Consider the following 20,339-nt stretch of genomic DNA (forward strand, 5'->3'; position numbering starts at 1 on the left):
CTATCACTTCCTTTGTTAACATTTGAATTTGTAAACTCTGCCAGGACAAAGCTTGGGCTAGCATTCCACACTATAAATGAGTATTCTCCAGTAAAATTTTCTTATTTTTTTAGAAGAAATCCACTTGAGGTATCAGTGTTTGCCTCATGTTTTTTTTTTAAGATCTGAGAAACGAATATATACATATTCGTTTATATATATGATCTGAGCCAAATTCCCCATCTTCATCATAACTAAGGAATGACATTGATAATGTGCCATTTCACAGTCCTTCCTGTTACCTCTGATGAAGGAAAGCTATACTGTCCAGATGGAGTTACAGGCACTAGATTTATCCCCCCACTTGTAATAACCAAAACCAAACGAAACCAAAAACAGATAAAATACATGAAACAATGGTTTTCATGATAAAATATGAGTTTATATTTTCAAATAAACACAAAATAGACCAATTAATTCTGAATAAGTAGTAACAACTTTATTTTAACACAAAGTGCTGAAATGCCAAAAATATTTTCAGCAACAAGATACCAAAAGTATGTATCTCATCAACATGAGCTGATTAAAAATGAGGCTGAAAAGTTCGATATAAGTCTTTATACATTTGAAATTTGAAAATCAATTTCCCCCAGAACTAATATTTAAATAATTTTAGCAGAATTTTATCTTCAAAAGTGGGGCACACTTAAGTTTTATCTTCATTCTAAAAACCTGAATGCACAATTAACTGGGTTACAGTATACAATGATAAACTCTAACAACAGAAAAAAATTTAAATATAAGAATTCCTTTTCAAACATTAAGTCCATATACTGCAAGCAGAAAACACGGTGTGATGATTTAATTCCTAGTGAAAAGGAAGTCTTGCATATGGTAGGCACTCTATATTTATTCAAATGGACCTAAAATTTACATCATTCCATGAACACTTAAATAAAGTAGAGCTCATAATCTGTATAAAAGAGGGTTGCAAAATACTCTTATTTGTGTGTGAAAGTGCTGTCTTTATCATCTGAAAACACTAAACCCACCCGCCCACCTTATTTTGCAAGAATATATTGAATATTTTTATTTTATTCACCAAAGAGCATGGAAGTCCAAATTGGAATAATTCAATACTTGAAGTATACTTGGCTATGAAAAAAGCTTGTGAGTTTAACAAAACAACTTACTGAAGTCCCCAGTGTTATATTTTAGTAACACTGGGTAGCATCTATGATTCACAATTTTATAAAGAATTTTGCTTAGGTTTTAAAACTTATGCACAAAACTTAAATGGGTAAGTAAATTAGTAATTATATTTTTGGCAATTTAAGCTCTAACTTAGGTATAGTTTTTTAAAAGCCAATAATCTTCATGACAACATTTTAAGAGATCGTTAATATTTTAAACTTAATTTTAGAATTAATGATGTCCTAAAAAGGCACTGTTTGTCATGCAGTAAATTAGTCACATTTTTGAGAATTATAATTTCCTCTATCAATCAATTGTCCCAAGTAAAGCACATTTAAATGGTATATTTCAACTAGCCTGAACTTTCAATGTTTAACTGAGTCCTATTTTTAGAAATTAACTCTTGAATATATCACACACAAGTCCAAGTGAAAACAAGTACATGTACACTCACACACACACATGCACGCAAACGTGCACACAGATGCCTAAATAACCACATAATACATGCAAGGTTCTCCAATTACTATTTTAAGACAATGACACACGAATATTCAAGGAGGTAACAATGGCAGCCATAATATTATGGCACCTTCATATTTGTGCTCCAAATACCAATACACATTAAAATTCAAAAACAAAAAAGGCACAAATATAGTGTTTCCCTATCTGAATCTAAAGAACAGTTTTCTAATGGTTACTTTTGTATTTATGTAATGTTTAAAACCAGTCACTACTTTTTAAGAAAAGTTCTGTTTAGGTGACAAAAGAGAAACAGGAGCAGGCTGATAATCAAAAGGCAAGACTGCTCTAGACAGAATCTGTGCCTACTGAAAACAACGAATTTTAAAAACAAAAAAAGGCTATTAGAGCACTTATTTCAGAACACATTAACAGTTTTCTATCACAGCCTCAAGAACCCACACAATACCAAAAATATACATAATAAATAAAAAAAATAAATCAGTTACCATATGGTTCTGTTAGTATAAAGGTAGGCATTATATTATCTGAAAAGTGGACATTTCTACAAACATGGATCTTCTTACAGCACAGTGTTTGACGTTTTTGGTACAAAATGTACTACCAAACTAAAATAATACTTATAATAAAACCCTTAAGATTTGCAATAAACATGAAAACAAGTAAGCGAGGGAAATCTGAAATGTTCATTATATGGTGTTATTAGTGAAGTCACTATAGTTAGAAATGTAGATTCAACAGTGAATTAATTCATAATGTGCCTCTGTGCATTTGATATACATGGGTTCACCAGCGTTTTTATATATATATATATATATATATATATATATATATGACAACAAAATTCTATAGCCCGAGGAAGGAGTTTTTGCTTTCTTTTAAGACTCAGGCAAAATTTAAATTAAAATCTTAGTATATATGTATGTGAGCATGTATTTTTTAATTGTACATTACAAATTTAATTAATTCAATCTTATGGCAAAGTTAAGCAAGTGAATTTCTGCTCACTTATAGCACTGATGGAGTCCACTAATATTTAAGAATCGTTCTTTTATCCCAAGGTATTCTTCCAATTTAAAACTTAAGTTAACTTAACAAAGACTCAATGAAATTACAAAGAGCAAAATAAAGGTATCTGAAAAAATAAGGTCTTTCAAACTCGTTTGTTATGGATAACAAATGTGTATTTGACAGTGTTGTTCAATGTAAATATGAATCACTCTTGATGTATTAGAATTGCCCAGTGAGTATCTAACAAAGAAATACAAAAAACCTATTTTAAGACCTCAGGCTTAATTATTTTCTTTTTGTACTAAATTAAAAACTAAATAAACAAATTATACAAATTTTAATCTGGAGAATAGTTATGTATGCAAATATATAGGTATGTGCATTTTTTTCCAGTGACACACTTTTCCCCTTGTGGTCCAACATCAATCTTGCCTAAGAAGTATGCTGTCCCTATTTCAGGAAACCAGATGCAGAACAGACCTCCACTGTGAACAGAGCTATCCAACAATGAGCATGTGTATGTGTTTAAAGCTGAAATTCATTTACAATAAAGAACTGGCCCATGAAAAGCAGTTTATAAAGTTTATCCTGTTCACATTATGCAGAATTTCAGTATCATCCACAATGTTAGTACAGTAACTGAAACAGAAAGGAAAAAACTAAGGGGATGGGGAAGGTTCAGAATGTGGCCTGACAAGTTTCTGAGGGTTTTCATAAAAGGAGAGACTTTAGTCTGCAAATAATATCAGTTTGTTGTTTTTAGGAGAGTAGACCGTCCAGGATTCACTTATTGTTCAGATGCCTTCTCCAATGTGTGATAAAAAAAAAAAGAGTGAATTTAATAATGATTAACTGAAATGGAAATGAATTTAACTATAATGAAGGATATCTTTCTTATCTATTATCACAAACAGCCAGTTACCTCCATCTGTCTTAAAAAATTATTTCAAAGTTAAGACACAATTAACTATACCTTATTAATTCCCTCAAAAGCAAAAAAATATATGTACCATTCAGCATACAAAAGTTACACATTAAAAGTGCATATATATCTCTCTTAATTGGCCCACTCATTAAATTTACATTTGGTCATCCTTACTTTTAACATGTACAGAATTCTTCATATAAATGTAGGCCACTATAAATTAAAAAAAAATTAATTCAGCACAAAACATGCTTTCTTATTGAAATCTTATCCTCAATCAGTTCTCAATAATTGTAAACTTGGATAAACCCACAAAGAAACACAAGCAAAGGTTTGTTATGCTTCTTAGTTTTCTGGACAGTTAACATATAAACATCACAAATTCTACTAAAAATCTGGGCCAACTCATTGCATAATTGCCCCTGAAATGAAAAATAAATTAGAACTGAAGCAGTGTATTGCCATAACTTACCTTGAAGGCAAGCAGGTTCTCCTGTATTTATAGAACTTAGACTGGAGACATTAACAGTTATCTCCAATACAAGTGCTTTTAAGAACCTAGTCTTAAACTTTGAGATAGCATAGCAAAAACCCTAGAAAATTAATTTTGCTTTTCTGAAGCTAATGGAAGATCCTTTTGAAACTTAATATCTTCAGTTGTCAATATTACTGCATTATGGAGCTAGTGCAATCCTGCATAGCCTTGGTCAAAATGACAAGGCACAATAAAAAAATTAAAGTATCATATGAACAAGAGAAGTCACTGGAGATAATTTAAGGCCTTGAAGTGAATTAGAGTATAGTCAGTCTAATTTAAAGCTGAAGAATAAACCATAAATTATCCACCTGAAATGCAAGCCATACGCTTTTTCAGCTTCTGCTCTGTAGACAAGACAACAGAAACAACTCTTGCTTATGGTTTGTCTATTAGAATCCTTCTGGACCTGGAGGAATAAAAGTCAATTCCATTTTTCTACAGTTCATGGAAGATTTCAGGACTGTTTTAGCCGTTTGCGTGGAATGCCAAACTGTGGACACTGTGCAGATGCTAGTGCTCGGAAGGCTTCTGCTACTAAATGAGGGTGAGATTGAATCATGGACTTCCACCCTGATGTTTCCATTATGTCCGTTGCTTGGCTGAAAAATAAAATTAAGAGATGTTTGTTAAAGAATACTTTTCAAAATGCATTACTGTATTGTCAATTTTTAAAATTTATGGATTTCATAATGTTTTGAACACTCTGCCTCTGTATGTATTCCAACCACTTGAATTCATTAAAATATCATTCACAAAATACCTTAGTAGTATCTCTGTAACAAATGAAACTATTAGAATTTTCTGGAAATTCTATTCTCCTGAAGCATGTGACACTTGTCTCCATAGTTTAACTTTCAAGAGCTCTTTTCCCTGGCTTACACTCAGGTTTTTTCTCAAGTTGCAACTTTTGCCTTCTACTCTTTTAACATTCATTATCCATCCTATCTCATCCATTCTTCATAATTTTAGCTATCATATTCAATGATGACAACTACTGATTTGCTAAATCCTAAGCCTCCTAACAAGGTTCATTCCCAACCACTTGTTCTCTTTACTTGGATGCGTTTCAAGTTCCATAAATTCAGCATTGTTAGATAAGAACTCAACATATCTCCCCAAACCTCAAATTCTTCCTCCCTTATTTCCAGTCAGCTAATGCTTCCATCATCATCCAGTGATTCAAGTCAGAAACCTGGGTATCATCCTAGACCAGTGATGGCGAACCTTTTGAGCTCAGCGTGTCAGCATTTTGAAAAACCCTAACTTAACTCTGGTGCTGTGTCACATATAGAAATGTTTTGATATTTGCAACCATAGTAAAACAAAGATTTATATTTTTGATATTTATTTTATATATTTAAATGCCATTTAACAAAGAAAAATCAACCAAAAAAAGAGTTTGCGTGTCACCTCTGACACGCGTGTCATAGGTTCACCATCACTGTCCTAGACCCTTTCCTCTTCAATCAAAAATCAAAACTCTGATGATTAATAAAAACACAAACCTGATTGGGGCCTGGCCCAGGCTGCAATCTTTTACTGGATTAATCTTTGAGTAATGTCTTAAAAAGCCCTTAAAGTTAATTTATATGGCTTCCCAGGATCTTATCCCTGCCTGCTTTCTCTAGCTCAGCTTCTTCTCATAACCTCTCTCACTCTATACTACTATTGTTTCTTTTCACCCAATCTTTGCATACCTGATTCCCTTTTTCTGAGATACAAGTTTCTACCTCTTCCCTCTTCTTTATCAAGGCAACTCCTACTAATGCTTTAGGTCTTTATTTATACAATTCCTTGAAAAGGCTTTCTCTGATCCCTAGATTAGGTTCGGTTCCTTTGCTATATGCTCAGATGGGTATGCTATACTTTACCTATCATCATACTTTACTTCAAATACTTGTTTAATTACTATTTATCTCCTGCTAAACCACAGACTCTGGGAAGCCAGGGAAAACATTTATCATGTTCACTATTATATTCTTGATATTGAGCACAGTGCCTTGGGCCGTATTTACTGAATAAATATAAATACCCGTAAAATGAATGTTCAATTACTGCCTTTAGGTTTCTGTACTTTAAGTTATTCTTTCTGTCTGCAATGCCTGTTATTTCTTTTTTAGTTCCTCTAATTCCTCTTCATGTTTTAAGACACATCTGTCATCTCCAGTAAGCCATCCCTAAACCTCCAGCACATACCTTCTTTTATCACACTGCTTACCATATTATAAAAAATAACATATTCATGTATTTGTTTCTTTCATTAAATTTCCATCTACATATGAATGATATATTCATATATTTCTTTCATTAGATACATTTCTATCTATATATAAATGACATATTCATATATTTCTTTTATTAAACAAATTTCTCAAGAATAGGGACTTTTCCTCATAACTGTTTTTAAAGGCAGCACATTAGCATGGTGCTTGAGTCACAATAGATATGAGGTACACATTTGTTAAACTAAACAGTAGCTAATAATAAAACTACCTTATTTGCCTGACATCAGAGTAACCAATGTGTTTATAATTTCAACTATAGTTGTTCAGAATCACACAGATATCTCTTAATATACCTGACATTTTCACTTATTTAACAAATATCTACTGAAGGTCTGTACATACAACAGCTTCTTCAGGGGATATTAAAATACTCTTGATATTTTTTGACATTGAAAAAGTTAAAAATGTAAAATATTTTCTTAACAGAATAAAACTAGAGCTTGTAAGTGGCTAAGTACAAAGGATCATAAATTGTCATTTGCTGTATACACATTATGTTTTAAATTTAAACTGATTTTTGTCTAGATCACATACCATAACATATTATCACACTGATCAATATTCAGAAAAACCAATAAACTAAAAAGAGAACTCACAAACTGACAGGAATTCAGTTAACTTCACACATAGCAAAACAAATTAAAACAATAGGAAATAATTAAGTAAAAAAACATTAATTTTATTGTCTCTAACACTGACTTCTCTGACTTTCTTTTATCCACTTGTCTTTTTTGACATACTTATATCAACTTTTGATAACTTGCAAAAATGGAATTTAAGGGTTTACAAGCAAAAACGAATCAAAAGATGCAACTTTCAACCTATCAACTCTATCCTTTTTTATTTTGAATAATTATAAAGAATAGAAAATTCTCCCTAAAAATGAGAGAAGAAAACAAAGAGAGGAAAAATAAATTCTAATATTCAGAAAGCTTGGTCTTAGAAAAGATATAAGAACTATGCTACCTCTTACAGTTTTACCAGGAAAAGTAAAGATCAAATTACTCCCATTTTTAGAATATTAGGCAGTTGGCTTAATAAAGCATTCAATGCAAAGTACTTGGCTAACCTAAGAAGCAATGGGTTAGCATTCAAATGTGAAGATGTTTAGGGCAAATATGAAGGGTACATTCCTCAGAGAATAAAATGAACATTTTCCATATTCTTAGAAATGCTTTCTGAAGGGACAGGAAAAGGATCTCCAGTTGCCATTGAAATACCTGGACTCAACTACATACTAAGTGAGCATATGAGCTTCAGAAATTAGGGCATTCATCTCAGTTCACATTAGCAGCTGATCTACAAGGGGGCATAGCCTCAAGAATCCACTAAGTTAGTCAAATTTATTTATTTTTTTTAAATAACCAGCAGTTTACTCCATATAAATAATATCTCAATTCCTACTTATTGTAGTTGAACAAAAGGCCTATGCAAACACTTAATTCTATGTAGGCAGATCAACTTTGAGTCAGAAACTGATGTCATCTTACTTGCTGTTCCAGTTTTTCCCATCTTTACACCCAAGCTGTCGAAGTACACTGCACCTGCATTGAAGATTTAAACACACTTAAAAAAGTTCGGTGACAAATGCTGAAGGTGTCATGCCGCTGAAATACAAGCATAGCTTACCTATTAATAAAGTCTATGGCTTGTGCTTTCAACTGTTCTGCACTGTGCAAATCTGCAAGGACAAGGGTATCAGCAACGTTTTCCACTGAGAGGTTACTACACAAAGCTTCTTCACACAGGACCTTCAGTCGTTCCAGTGCATACTATTCAAAAGGAAAACATAACCATTAAACATTCACTGAAAATACCAAGTTTTTAAATACATGAGAGTTGGACTTAGGAAATAAAGTTAAAGCACGTTATACTTTGAACTAAGGGTATTTTAAAAGTCTCTAAAATATTTTTAACCTAATATGAAGAAAATATTAATGAATATATTCGAGAGAAAGACCAATTTTCTTTAGGAAATTTCAATTTCCATAGTATAAAATACTATATTTTAAAAATAGGGTTTTATTCTTAAAAAACACACACACCTTATTACTTAATACTTTTAATGAGTACAGTTCTCTATTATTATGAACACTAGAGGCCTGGTGCACGAAATTCATGCATGGAGGGGGGGGATCCCCTCAGCCCAGCCTGCACCCTCTTCAATCCAGGACCCCTCGGGGGATGTCTGTCTGCTGGTTTAGGCCCGATCCTGGGGACTGGGCCTAAACTGGCAGTCGGACATCCCTCTCACAATCCGGGACCGCTGGCTCCTAACGGCTCACCTGCCTGCCAGCCTGATCACCCCTAACCGCCTCTGCTGGCCTGGTCACCCCTTACTGCCCCCCCTGCTGGCCTGGGTGCCCCCAACTAACCCCCTTCTGGTCTGGTCACCCCCAACTGCTTCCCTCTGCCGGCCTGGTCGCCCACAACTGCTCTCCCCGCCGGCCTGGTCACCCCTCACTGCCCCACCTGCTGGCCTGGTCGCCCCCAACTGCACCTCCGCTGGCCTGGTTGCCCCCAACTGTTTCCCACCTCCCCCGACCCCCCTACTGGCCTGGTTGGCCCCAACTGCCACCCCTGCCCGCCTGGTCACCCATGCAGCCTGTTCGGTCGTCCGTCTGGTTGTTTTGGTTGTGATGGCCCCTGGCTTTTTATATATTAGGATGAATGTACCAACCAGTACACTCACTGCATGTTGTCACAATCCAATGCATGTAATTCTTGAAGAATGAATTACAAAGCTAAAGAAGTCATATTCATAACCACTAAAAATCTTTAGTGTATATAACATCTTTAGTAGCTTTATTGAGGCCTAATTAACATACAATAAACTGCACTTATTAAAGTTTATACTTTGATAAGTTTATAGACATATAATCACCATTAAATCAAGATAGTGAACATATTTATCATCCCCAAGTTTCCTCCTACACCTTTGTAATCCTTCTTTCACCAAATCCCAAGCCAACAGCTCATATGCTTTCTACTGCTAAAATTTTATTCACAAAGTATAATTATTTTGAGATTCACGCCTGTTGCTGCCTGTGCATCAAAAGGTCAATGCTTTTGCCAAAACCGGTTTGGCTCAGTGGATAGAGCGTCGGCCTGCGGACTGAGGGGTCCCAGGTTCGATTCCGGTCAAGGGCATGTACCTGGGTTGCGGGCACATCCCCAGTAGGAGATGTGCAGGAGGCAGCTGATCAATGTTTCTCTCTCATCAATGTTTCTAACTCTCTATCTCTCTCCCTTCCTCTCTGTAAAAAATCAATAAAATATATTTAAAAAAAAAAAAGGTCAATACTTTTTATTGTTGAGTATTATCCCATTGTATATAAACACACCACAATTTGTTTATCCATTCATCTGTTAGTGAACATTTGGGTGCTTCCAGTTTTTAGCTATTACAAAGAAAGCTTCTATAAACCTTCATATATTAAGTCATTATATGGGCATATGCTTTCTTTTCTCTTGGATAAAAACCTGAAAGTTGGGTCATATGGCAAGTGTAAAATGTCTTAGGGAACAGCCAGTCTTTCAAAATAGTTGTACCACTTTATATTCCCATCAGCAGTGTATGACAGTCCTAATTCTTCCACAGCTTTTGGTCTTGTAATTTCTAGTTATGATGATATGTGTGTAAAAGAATCTTGTGGTGATTTTAATTTACAGTTCTCTAATGGCTAATGATGTTGAGCATCTTCTGACATTGATTGACATTATTTTGGAAAAAGGCTGTTCAAATATTTTCTATTTTTAGAAATATCACTGCTTTTTTTTTTAAATTGAGTTTTGAGAGTTCTTTATATAATCTGAAATAAAAGTCCTTTATCAGATATCTTCTGAATAAAAGGCATTCATCAAATATATACTGTGCAAATATTTTCTTTCAAGCTGTTGCTAGTCTTTTTATTTTCCTGTGTCTTTTGAAGAAAAAAAGTTTTCAATTGTACTGAAGCCCAATTATCAAATTTTTAATTTTATGTAGTACTAGGGGCCCAGTGCATGAATTTGTGAACCTTGAAAGAAACTGTGGGCCGTGAGGCTGCGGTGGGCACAGGGGTGGGTTTCGGAACATCCTCCCCGCCCCTGCCCGGCCCCTCCCGCCATGGCCCCCAGTCCTCTGCTGGCAGCCCCGCTCCCACTGCCATCGCTCCCACGTGCTGATGGCACCGGCCCTGCTTGCACCCACTGATGGCGCGGAGCTTTTGGGGCTGGCTCCAGCAGCGGGTGTGAGTGGGGCCGGTGACAGCAGTGGGTGCAAGAAGTGGCTGCTGGCACCGATCACCCCTCAGGAGCAGGGGGAGATGGAGAAGCCCTGAGGGGCGAATGGGGCCTGCAGCTGCCACTCGCACCCACTGACAGGGTCAAGTGATTGGACCTGGCACCAGATGCCAGCAGCAGGTGTGAGCGGCAGCTCCAGCGCCAGCAGTGGGTGTGAGCAGTGGCACTGGCGCAGGACTGTGGCACGTAGGAGGCCTGCCTTGGGTCTGGTGCCCTCGTTCACCTGCCCCACCATCCCACCGTGGCCAATGCCTGCCACGTTCCACACCCTGCCACCTGCTGCCAACGCCCACATGTTCTGCACGCACTTGTTGGTCAACACACGTCATAGTGGCCAGTTGTTCGGTTGTTCTGCTGTTCGGTCTATTTGCATATTAGGGTTTTATATATATAGATGTTTTTGGTGTCATAGTTAAGAAATCTTTGCCTAACACAAGATCACAAAGACTTTTTCCTATGCTTTCTTTAAGAAGTTTTAGGTTTTTAGGTTTATAATCCCATTTTGCATATATTTTTATATATGATGAAGTTCATCTACAAAGGTCACTTTTTCAAATGAGTTCAATCAAAGTTCACTTTGGGGGGCATTTGAGTATCTGACTTTTCCAGCACCATTTGTTGAAAAGACTGTCTTTTCTCCACTGTGTTATTCTTGCACTTTTATTAAAAATTAAGATATTCATATATGTGACAGTCTATTACTGTACTCTCTCTTCTGTTCCAGTGAATTATTTGTCCATGTTGTCACCAATAAAACACTGTCTTAAATACTGAGGCATTATAATAAGTCTTGTTGTCAGACAGTGACAGTCTTTCAATTTGATCTTCTTTTTCAGTTCTTGATTATAGGTCCTTGTTAATTTATTGGGGGGGAAAAAGCCCATTAGGACATGTTAATTCTCCTAATTAATTTTAAGGAGAATTGAAATTTTAATAATATTCAGACTTCCAGTCCATAAACAAAATTTATCTCTCCATTTATTTTGACCTGCCTGCATTTCATTTAACAATTCATTGTAATTTTCTGTATACATATCTTGAACATTTTTTGTCTATGTATTTATTTATGCCTATGTATTTAATATAGTTGATACTAATGTAAATAGCATTTTTAATTTAAATTTTTATTGAGATAGTTATAAATTCGTGTGTAGTTGTAAGACATACTAGATTCTATATACATTTGGCTCAGTTCCCCTCAATGTTAACATTCCGCAAAACAAGTGTAATAACACTTTACATATATACATATATACTAGAGACCCGGTGCACAAAAATTTGTGCACTCGGGGGGTCCCTCAGCCCAGCCTGTACCCTCTCTCAGTCTGGGACCCCTTCGGGGGATGACCACCTGCTGGCTTAGGCCCACTCCCCGGCAGATTGGGCCTAAGCTGGCAGTCAGACATCCCTCTGGCAACCCGGGAGCCCTCAGGGGATGTCCACTTGCCAGTGGGGAGCAGGCCTAAGCTGCAGTCGGACAACCTTAGCGCTGCTGAGGCGGGAGAGGCTTCCACCACCACCGCTGTACTGGCAGCCGTCAGCCTGGCTTGTGGCTGAGCAGAGCTCCCCCTGTGGGAGTGCACTGATCACCAAGGGGCAGCTCCTGCATTGAGCGTCTACCCCCTGGTGTTCAGTGTGTGTCATAGTGACCAGTGATTCCCAGTTGCTCTGTTGTTAGGGTCAATTTGCATATTACATTTTTATTATATAGGATAGAGGCCTGGTGTATGGGTGGGGTCAGCTGGTTTGCCCTGAAGGGTGTCCCGGATAAGGGTGGGGGTCCCGCTGGGGTGCCTCGCCAGCCTGGGTAAGGGGCTGAGGGCCGTTTTCAGCCTGGCCACACCCCCTTCAGGGTGGGGGTCCCCTCTGGAGTGCCTGGCCAGCCTGGGTGAGGGGCTGAGGTCCGTTTTCAGCCTGGCCACACCCCTTCAGAGAGGAGGGTCCTGCTGGGGTGCCTGGCCAGCCTGGGTGAGGGGCTGATGGCTGTTTGCAGTCTGGCCAAGCCCCCCAGCAGGGAGCCTCAACCCATGAAGGTGTGGCCAGCCTGGGTGAGGGGCTGATGGCTGTTTGCAGGCTGGCCACAGCCCCTTAAGAGTGGGGGGTCCCCACTGGGGTGCCTGGCCAGCCTGGGTGAGGGGCTGAGGGCCGTTTTCAGGCTGGCCACAGCCCCTTCAGGGTGGGGCGGGGGGGTCCTGCTGGCGTGCCTGGCCAGTCTGGGTGAGGGGCTGATGGCTGTTTGCAGGCTGGCCAAGCCTCCAGCAGGGACCCTCACCCCATTAGAGTGTGGCCATCCTGGGTGAGGGGCTGATGGCTGTTTGCAGGCTGGCCACGGCCCTCAGCCACCCAAGCTTCCAGTGGAGGCTGGCTGGAAGCAGGTATCTGGGATTTATTTATCTTCTAGAATTGAAACTTTGTTGCCTTGAGTGGAGGCCACAGCTGGCCAGGCAGGCAGGAAGCTTGGCTTCCTCCATCAACAGGACAACCAAGCCTCCTGCTTGCTCCAGCTCCGTGGCTGCCGGCGGCCATCTTGGTTGGGGTAATTTGCATACAGTCACTCTAATTGGCTGGTGGGCATGGCTTGGGGCATGGCAGAGGTACGGTCAATTTGCATGTTTCTCTTTTATCAGATTTTTTATACACACACACACACACACACACACACACACACACACACATATACATTCACATATGCATATACATGGATGAACGTCACATGACAATACTTTTGGAGAAAGCTCCCAATGTGCTCTCAGGATTGAAAACTATTGGCTTTAAGATTTTTTGGTATTTTTGCACTGTTTCCCTATATTAAAAAAATCACCATCATAAAAGAGCATAAAATTATCATTATTTTCTCTTTCTACACTATTAAATTAAAAAAATCAATCTATAAACAGAGAGTTAAATTAGTCAATATAAAAAATTTTCAATTATATATAATATTGTGTGTTCTTATAAAACAGTAAAGATACACTCAAAACTATTGAGTTTATAATTTAATCTCCCATAAAACAATTTACTTTCATATAAAGATATTTTTGTCTTATTGACTAAGAAAATCTCACTGTATGCTATTTTTTAATACTTTCAAGAGCCATCTACAAATAGTATAAATCAATCCAGTATTTCAAGTTATTTGGGGTTTTCATTTGATGACAGCATTCTTGATATATCAAAGGCTTGAGGACATTTTTCAGCTCTTTAACACCTAATTACTTACTTTGTCTGCAGCTGCCAACAAGTTGTCAGCCATTTTGTCAAGGTTTGGTGCTTTCCCTGTGTAAATGAATCTCATCATTTCTTTAAAAACCTCGGGGTCTACATCGTTTATTTCCACTCGATTCTGATATTGAAAACAACACATAAGAGTTATACTTAAAGAACACAGACACACAAACAAACCAAGGAGAAACTTTGACAGTAATTTAAAAGCCCCAAATCTGTACAACTCAAATATAGATTAAACTCTATTTTAAAATTTATCTTTGGTAAGCTACGCAGGCAAAGTGAAACAGGCAGGTCTAAAAGGAAAGTATATGTACCAAAAACTACCATGTAGAAATATAAATCAAATTTCTTACTTTAAAAGAGTAAAACAAAAATCTATAGGCCAAACGAAATACATCTGCATGCAATTTCTGACCTCTATCTTAAAGATGTCTATTAAGTTTTTCTTTGCAGAATTCCTAAGCTGTACTACAATGCCTAAGATCCTGTAACCACCTTTAAGTAAAAGAATGGCCAGGTAAATGAGATAATTCCAGAGCACCCATTATATCTCAGAACTCTCCCTTTTGCAAAATGGCATGTACTATTATCTATGGCACCTCACCTCTTTGCTTAATACATGCTCAAGTCCAAAGAGGACCAGTTCCTTTTTTATTCCTATATCTTTGTAAATTTGGTTTCTCTCCTGGGATTAATCAAGCTAAATATCAAACAATAAACAACAGTAAACTTTTCTGACCCTTTGCTGACAATAGCACTTGACACATCATTGATGTCTGCTTACTTGGAAATGATCAGAAAGTTGATTATAGTACCTGCCCAGACCAACAATCAAAGGAAAGGAAGCAGCTATTTTGTTGCAGCCTCTAGTTCTGCAGAAAGAATAAAGCTGAACCCACATAAACCCTGGAGTCGTCCAATTGGAGCACTAAGAATCGACCACATGTAATGATGCAACCAGCAAAGAATCAACCTCTGAGCTTTAATCTGACATTTCAAGACGACAGGTGACAGAAAAACACCTGGGAAAACCAAATAGGTAATATCTTGATTATAGCTAATTTATAATAATGTAATTTATGCCATTTTTTGTTAAATCTAATAAATAGCAACTTATTTTAGTGGTTAAAATGTAGGCATTATTTTTGCTCTAGAAAACAACTTCCAAAATCTACTCATAAAATCTAGAAAGGAGAAATATACTTCTATTATAAATAATATGTTTTTATTGCTTTTTAGAGAGAAAGAGGGAGAGAGATACAGAAATAGAAACATTGATGAGAGAGAGAGAGAGAGAGATATTGATTGGCTGCCTCCTGCCCACCCCCTACTTGAGGGTCTAGCCCACAATCTAGGCATGTGCCCTGACCAGGAATAGAACCAGGAACTTCTTGGTTCATGGGCTGATGCTCAACCAGTGATCCACCCCGGCTGGGTGAGAAATATACTTCTTAATCAGAGAACTCCCAAATAGCTATGGCCACGAACAGTCCTTTGATAACTACCCTTCTGTACAAGAATTACCTACTTATTTTTCTACCAAGTGGGCACCCAAATAGCTGTTATCTGGAATATTCACCCACTTTAGGTCACATCGACTGTTCTATTAGAGAACCCATTTTCCCCATCTTTCTATTTTTTTCTAAAATCATAGTATAACAATTGAGAACATGCGCTGTTACTTTTAAAATATACAGTCCACTATTCTACTTTTGCACAAATTTATTGTTAACCCTTAAACTATGGTTACCTTTTTGCTTTCTTCCATTTCATGTTCAAACATTGCATTAAAAACTGGGGATCGAGCTGTAACAAGATTAAGCATCATTATTTAATGCACACATTTATAAGAGAAATGTACTATATTACCCAAAAGTAGAAAGTACCTGCAAGTACAGATTTATGAGCTCTAAATTCGTGTCCTCTCACAAAAAAACTGCAATCTGTAAATCTTGTGTTTTCCCAGAGATTACCTAAATCTTCTGCTAGTCGACATTCAGGAACCTTCAAAGTATTTGTATTAGTATGCCCTGATATATTTACTGAATCTTGGACCACACTCACCTAATAAAAAAGGGACAGTAAGAAAAACACTTTTACAATTTAATATCAATAATTAGTTACTAAGACTATACTTAAATATCTTATCATTAAAATTATTTGAATAATTAAATGCACTCCTGATAAAGATAATACCTGATCACTGAATTTAAGGATACAATTTAAAGGTTATAAAACTACAGTCTATGATTTGCAATTTGGGAAGTATTTTAAGTGCTATTCCTACATGTTTCAACTCTGGTAAAACTGATTTAAATATATAGTTAAATTGATTTAAATTTTAAAGTATAAGAATTCTCACAAAAGCAACTGTAGTTATTAAAAGTTCATGGGATCTTTTATTTTTTAAAAATCAACAGTAAGAATACAAATATGATTTAGTTTTTCAGACCTTTTATTTACTGAATTCACTAATCAATAAAAACTGATATAATTTCAACATTGCTTTTATACAAACTCAAATATAAAATATGGATTAAACTATTACTCAATGGAGATGACCACTGTCTACTGAATATAATCTTAAAACACTATTAAGTCTTGTACACCACTTTGAAAGAATTCTACTATAAGAAATTTCAAATTACGTTTAATAAACTGAAGAAAATACTACCTCAACAAGTAAAGCATATTTTTTAGAGTAAATAAATCATTTTTTACAAAACTGCTATGTTAGTTAGCCATTGTTTTTAAGCTTTTAAGTTTTGTGGTCATTTTTTTTTTTTAAATCCTCATCTGAGGATGTTTTTTCCATTGATTTCTAGAGAGAGTAGAAGGGAAGAGAGAGAGATGAAAGGGAGGGAAGACAAAGAGAGAGAGAAACATCAATGTAAGAGAGACACATTGATTGGCTGCCCCCCGCACATGCCCCTACTGGGGCTGGGGTTCCTGCAACTGAGGTATGTACCCTTGACCAGGAATTGAAGCTATGACCCTTCTGTCTACGCCAACGCTCTATATATTGAGCAACCGGCCAGAGCTGTGATCATTTCTTATGCAGGAATAGATACATATGTTCATTTGAAAACATTTCATGTGGCTTTTATTAAATAAGAATAGGTATAAATAAGGACACATATAAATACAGTAAACTACGTAGAAAATGTAAATTACAAATAGGTAAATTGGACCAAACTACTAACATGCTAACACGAAAAGTATAATAATAATCCAGTATAAAATATCTGGAGAATATTAAATCTTGGAAGTTCTCATTCATCTAGATGTATAAACATGTATCTCACTTATGTGAATGGGCACTTCTAAAGAAAAAATTTATTGAGGTATTTTTAATTAATCATTTTGTTTTTCCAACTTGCATTATTAACCTTTTGGAATCATATGCCATAGAAATCATCTAATCAATCACCTTATTTGGTAAAAGTTTTCAAAGTGAGAGCAAGAGAAGGTAACCAAAATGTCCTAAATCACACTGCTGGTCAATATCACAGGGAGACTAGACCTACATTCCCAGATTCCATTTTTTCAGCACTCTTTGTACTGCACAATATTTCTTTAGATATATGTTTTTTAAATTAGTAGTACTACTTTAGTGCAATTATGATTCAGAAAGGATTTATCACAACACTCTTTTGAGATGCTTTCCTAAATACAAGTGCCAAAATAGTGTGTATATAAAGATTCTCCTATTAAGTTTTTAATTATTCAAATAGTTTCTAAAATTTTAATAACTACAAAATAGAAAAAAGCATCATCAATCTTTACTTGATTGCCCTGTTACACCATTATAACTTAATGATACATAAACCAAATATGTTGGTGTTAATACTCAGGATTTAGTTAGGGATCAGTTTTTTATCACATAGTATTTATTTGTTCACAGAAAACATTTCTCTTGAGATTTCTAGACAGCAAGAACTCTATCAGTTCAATTACTTGCATAATGTATGCAGTGGAGTTATAAAAATGTAATGATATATTTAATTTAGGAATGGATTTCTTAAATTCTATACACTGCCTATTATCCTAACTCAAAATAACACATTTAATGTAAAGATTTGGCAAAAATCTGGTAACTAAGGAAATAAAAGCATCAAAAAATAAAGCCATTATTATCAGGCCAGAACGTGATGTTACATTTCATTTGTATTTTGTATATGTAATTATAATTCAAAAGAATTTATATTATTGACATACATATCTATTGTCATAGCAACCACAAATTTTAATTAAGACATTCCATTCTCCAAGGGTATTCAAAGGACTATTTATTGAGCAGAAGTTAATAATCTAATTAAAAATTGATATGCATTAAATTCTGATAATTATTTTCTTGATACCTATATTAAGAAGTTAGTTAAAATTTTAGTTTGTCCCTGGTACATATTTAAATACAGGTAATAAAACATTCTTATTGAATGGAACCTAGAGTAAAAAATTCAGAAAAAAGGCTGAGATTCTTTCCTGAGGTTAAACTGTTTTTCTTTCAAAATAAAAGGGCAAATGCAGAATACTCAAAATTGACTAAATACTGCAAAGCAAAGCCTCAAATTCATTTGACAGCTCTTTCCCAAATTTGCTTTTGGCTCAACTCAGACTACTATTCAGACTAAAAAGAAACATGTGCATGCTCTTCTCAACTGTAAGTACTCTGAAAATCTGGGTCTCCTCAAGTGTGGAATTAGGTGACGGCTGGTTCCAATTTTAAAAAAAAAATCTCAATTCTCTAAATTAATTCTGAGAGCTAGGAATTTACAAAGGTGTATAGGACTACAAATTTTTCTGCTCTAGTTAACTACCTAACCATCCCTCACACTGGTTCCAAAGTCAAGTTTTAACAGTGTGATTTCACAACATCTTATAGAATAGTGGGTCTTAGATTTTTTGATTTTCCTAAATAGGTGGTATCCCGTTTTGAAATCTGGGTGAGAGAAACAATGTTGTCAAGTTTTCATTTTGCTATGAAAGAGCTTTTTAGAGAATAAAAGCCAAAGTTTCAAGTATTTTAAAACTGAAAGAATATCTTGGCAAGAAAAAATAGGATGGGAAAAGGGTATCTTTCTAAATGAAGTAAGTTAATTTTATGAAAAACTCATATATATACCACCCAGTCCCCCCCGAATATATATAATAGAATGGCATGGGTCTGTAGACTACAAAGTTATTTAAAATATTTTGGATTTAAGAAGATGAATTAACCTAAATAATTTTCTATTTTCCTATTTTTCTACTTATTCCTCAATTCCTGCCCTTTGTATCACTTTGGGAGAGAAGGCATAGAGCCGTTTACACAGTTAGGAATTTCTACCCCTGGCTACTTGATTTACAGTATGGAACTTGCAAGATTAAATTATGTCTTGCACAAAAAGGGTAGCACCAAACTGCCTTACCTGTCTACAGCACCACTTGCAGGGGAGGGGGAGGAGGCAGTTCTTTACGTGGGCAGTGCAATGCTTCCTCCTCTTCTGCAAGCAGTGCTGAAGATGCTGTAGAAGGAAGGGCAGCAATGAGAGGTGTGAAGAAATGGTGGAGGGCATGAGGAATGTTTGTTCAAAGTACTTTTTGCCTTCCTATGCCTAATATGGTGCCCAGGGTATAAATGTCTACATTGATAAAAGGGCACTTAATTACAGTATCCAAACTGAATCTGATCAAAGCCAACTTAAAATGTAAAGTCCCTGTGGGCTCTATTTTAAGGTCACTAGCGTGCACAATCTAGCAGATAAAAAGTATACCTCAAAAAAGTGTATTTTCAATTTCAGCCTTTATTCTGAATTTCTTGATTGTCTAGGTTCCAATAAAACATGCTTAAGAACATACCTGTAAATAATATTTCAATTCTAAAAAAAGAAATATTACCTTAAAAAGTTAAAATTAAAAGTTAATAGTAAAAGTCTTTACAAATAGACTTTTAGCTACAGTAGTTTTTAATTGGATTACATAGCTTTTAAGATTTTTTAAAATTCTAAGATTACAAGATTTTTAAAAAAATTAACATGCTAAAATTTAAGATAACTACTAAAATTCTTGGAAATGTTATATTAAGAATACTAAAATTTTAAAACAATATGACATTTATTTAGAATACTTCTTAGAATCTCTATTGATAACAAATGTTTAGTTATTTTAAAAAAATTATTTAATAATCATTTATGCTCAAGATATTTGTGGTATGTACTTTATCAACCAAATAACTGTATTCATAACAAACTCATCATACAGTTCATTTAACTTGTCTAAGTAAAAATAAGATGTACTATATTTGCACTATATCATCTCTGGGGCCATGTTTCAATTATTCTTCTAACAGCACAATGGCGTACAATTAGTTTGTAATCTTGCCAAGAAATCTTCCACATTTTCTACAAAGAAATCAAAACTAACTTAGTAG

At 35.7% G+C, this 20,339-nt stretch overlaps 1 protein-coding gene across 6 annotated transcripts in view; it reads right to left on the reverse strand.

Annotated features, from left to right (window-relative positions):
* Positions 1-452: 452 nt before the first annotated feature.
* SPOPL (speckle type BTB/POZ protein like) overlaps positions 453-20,339 on the reverse strand; it is a 66,635-nt gene continuing 46,748 nt past the window's right edge. For 2 of the 6 annotated variants that reach the window (XM_036318580.1, XM_036318579.1), the window contains 7 exons: positions 19,339-19,434; positions 15,814-15,991; positions 15,678-15,733; positions 13,920-14,042; positions 8,045-8,187; positions 7,906-7,959; positions 453-4,729 (listed from right to left, as the gene is read on the reverse strand). In XM_036318580.1, coding sequence (XP_036174473.1) covers positions 4,585-4,729; positions 7,906-7,959; positions 8,045-8,187; positions 13,920-14,042; positions 15,678-15,733; positions 15,814-15,991; positions 19,339-19,434 — 795 coding nt within the window. In that variant the 3' untranslated portion in view covers positions 453-4,584. The remainder of the gene's footprint in view (positions 4,730-7,905; positions 7,960-8,044; positions 8,188-13,919; positions 14,043-15,677; positions 15,734-15,813; positions 15,992-19,338; positions 19,435-20,339) is intronic. The other 4 variants (XR_004969124.1, XM_036318581.1, XM_036318583.1 and 1 more) reach the window with 4 other exon arrangements.

The sequence above is a fragment of the Myotis myotis genome, unplaced genomic scaffold, assembly GCF_014108235.1.
Source record: "Myotis myotis isolate mMyoMyo1 unplaced genomic scaffold, mMyoMyo1.p scaffold_m19_p_8, whole genome shotgun sequence".
Taxonomy (NCBI): domain Eukaryota; kingdom Metazoa; phylum Chordata; class Mammalia; order Chiroptera; family Vespertilionidae; genus Myotis; species Myotis myotis.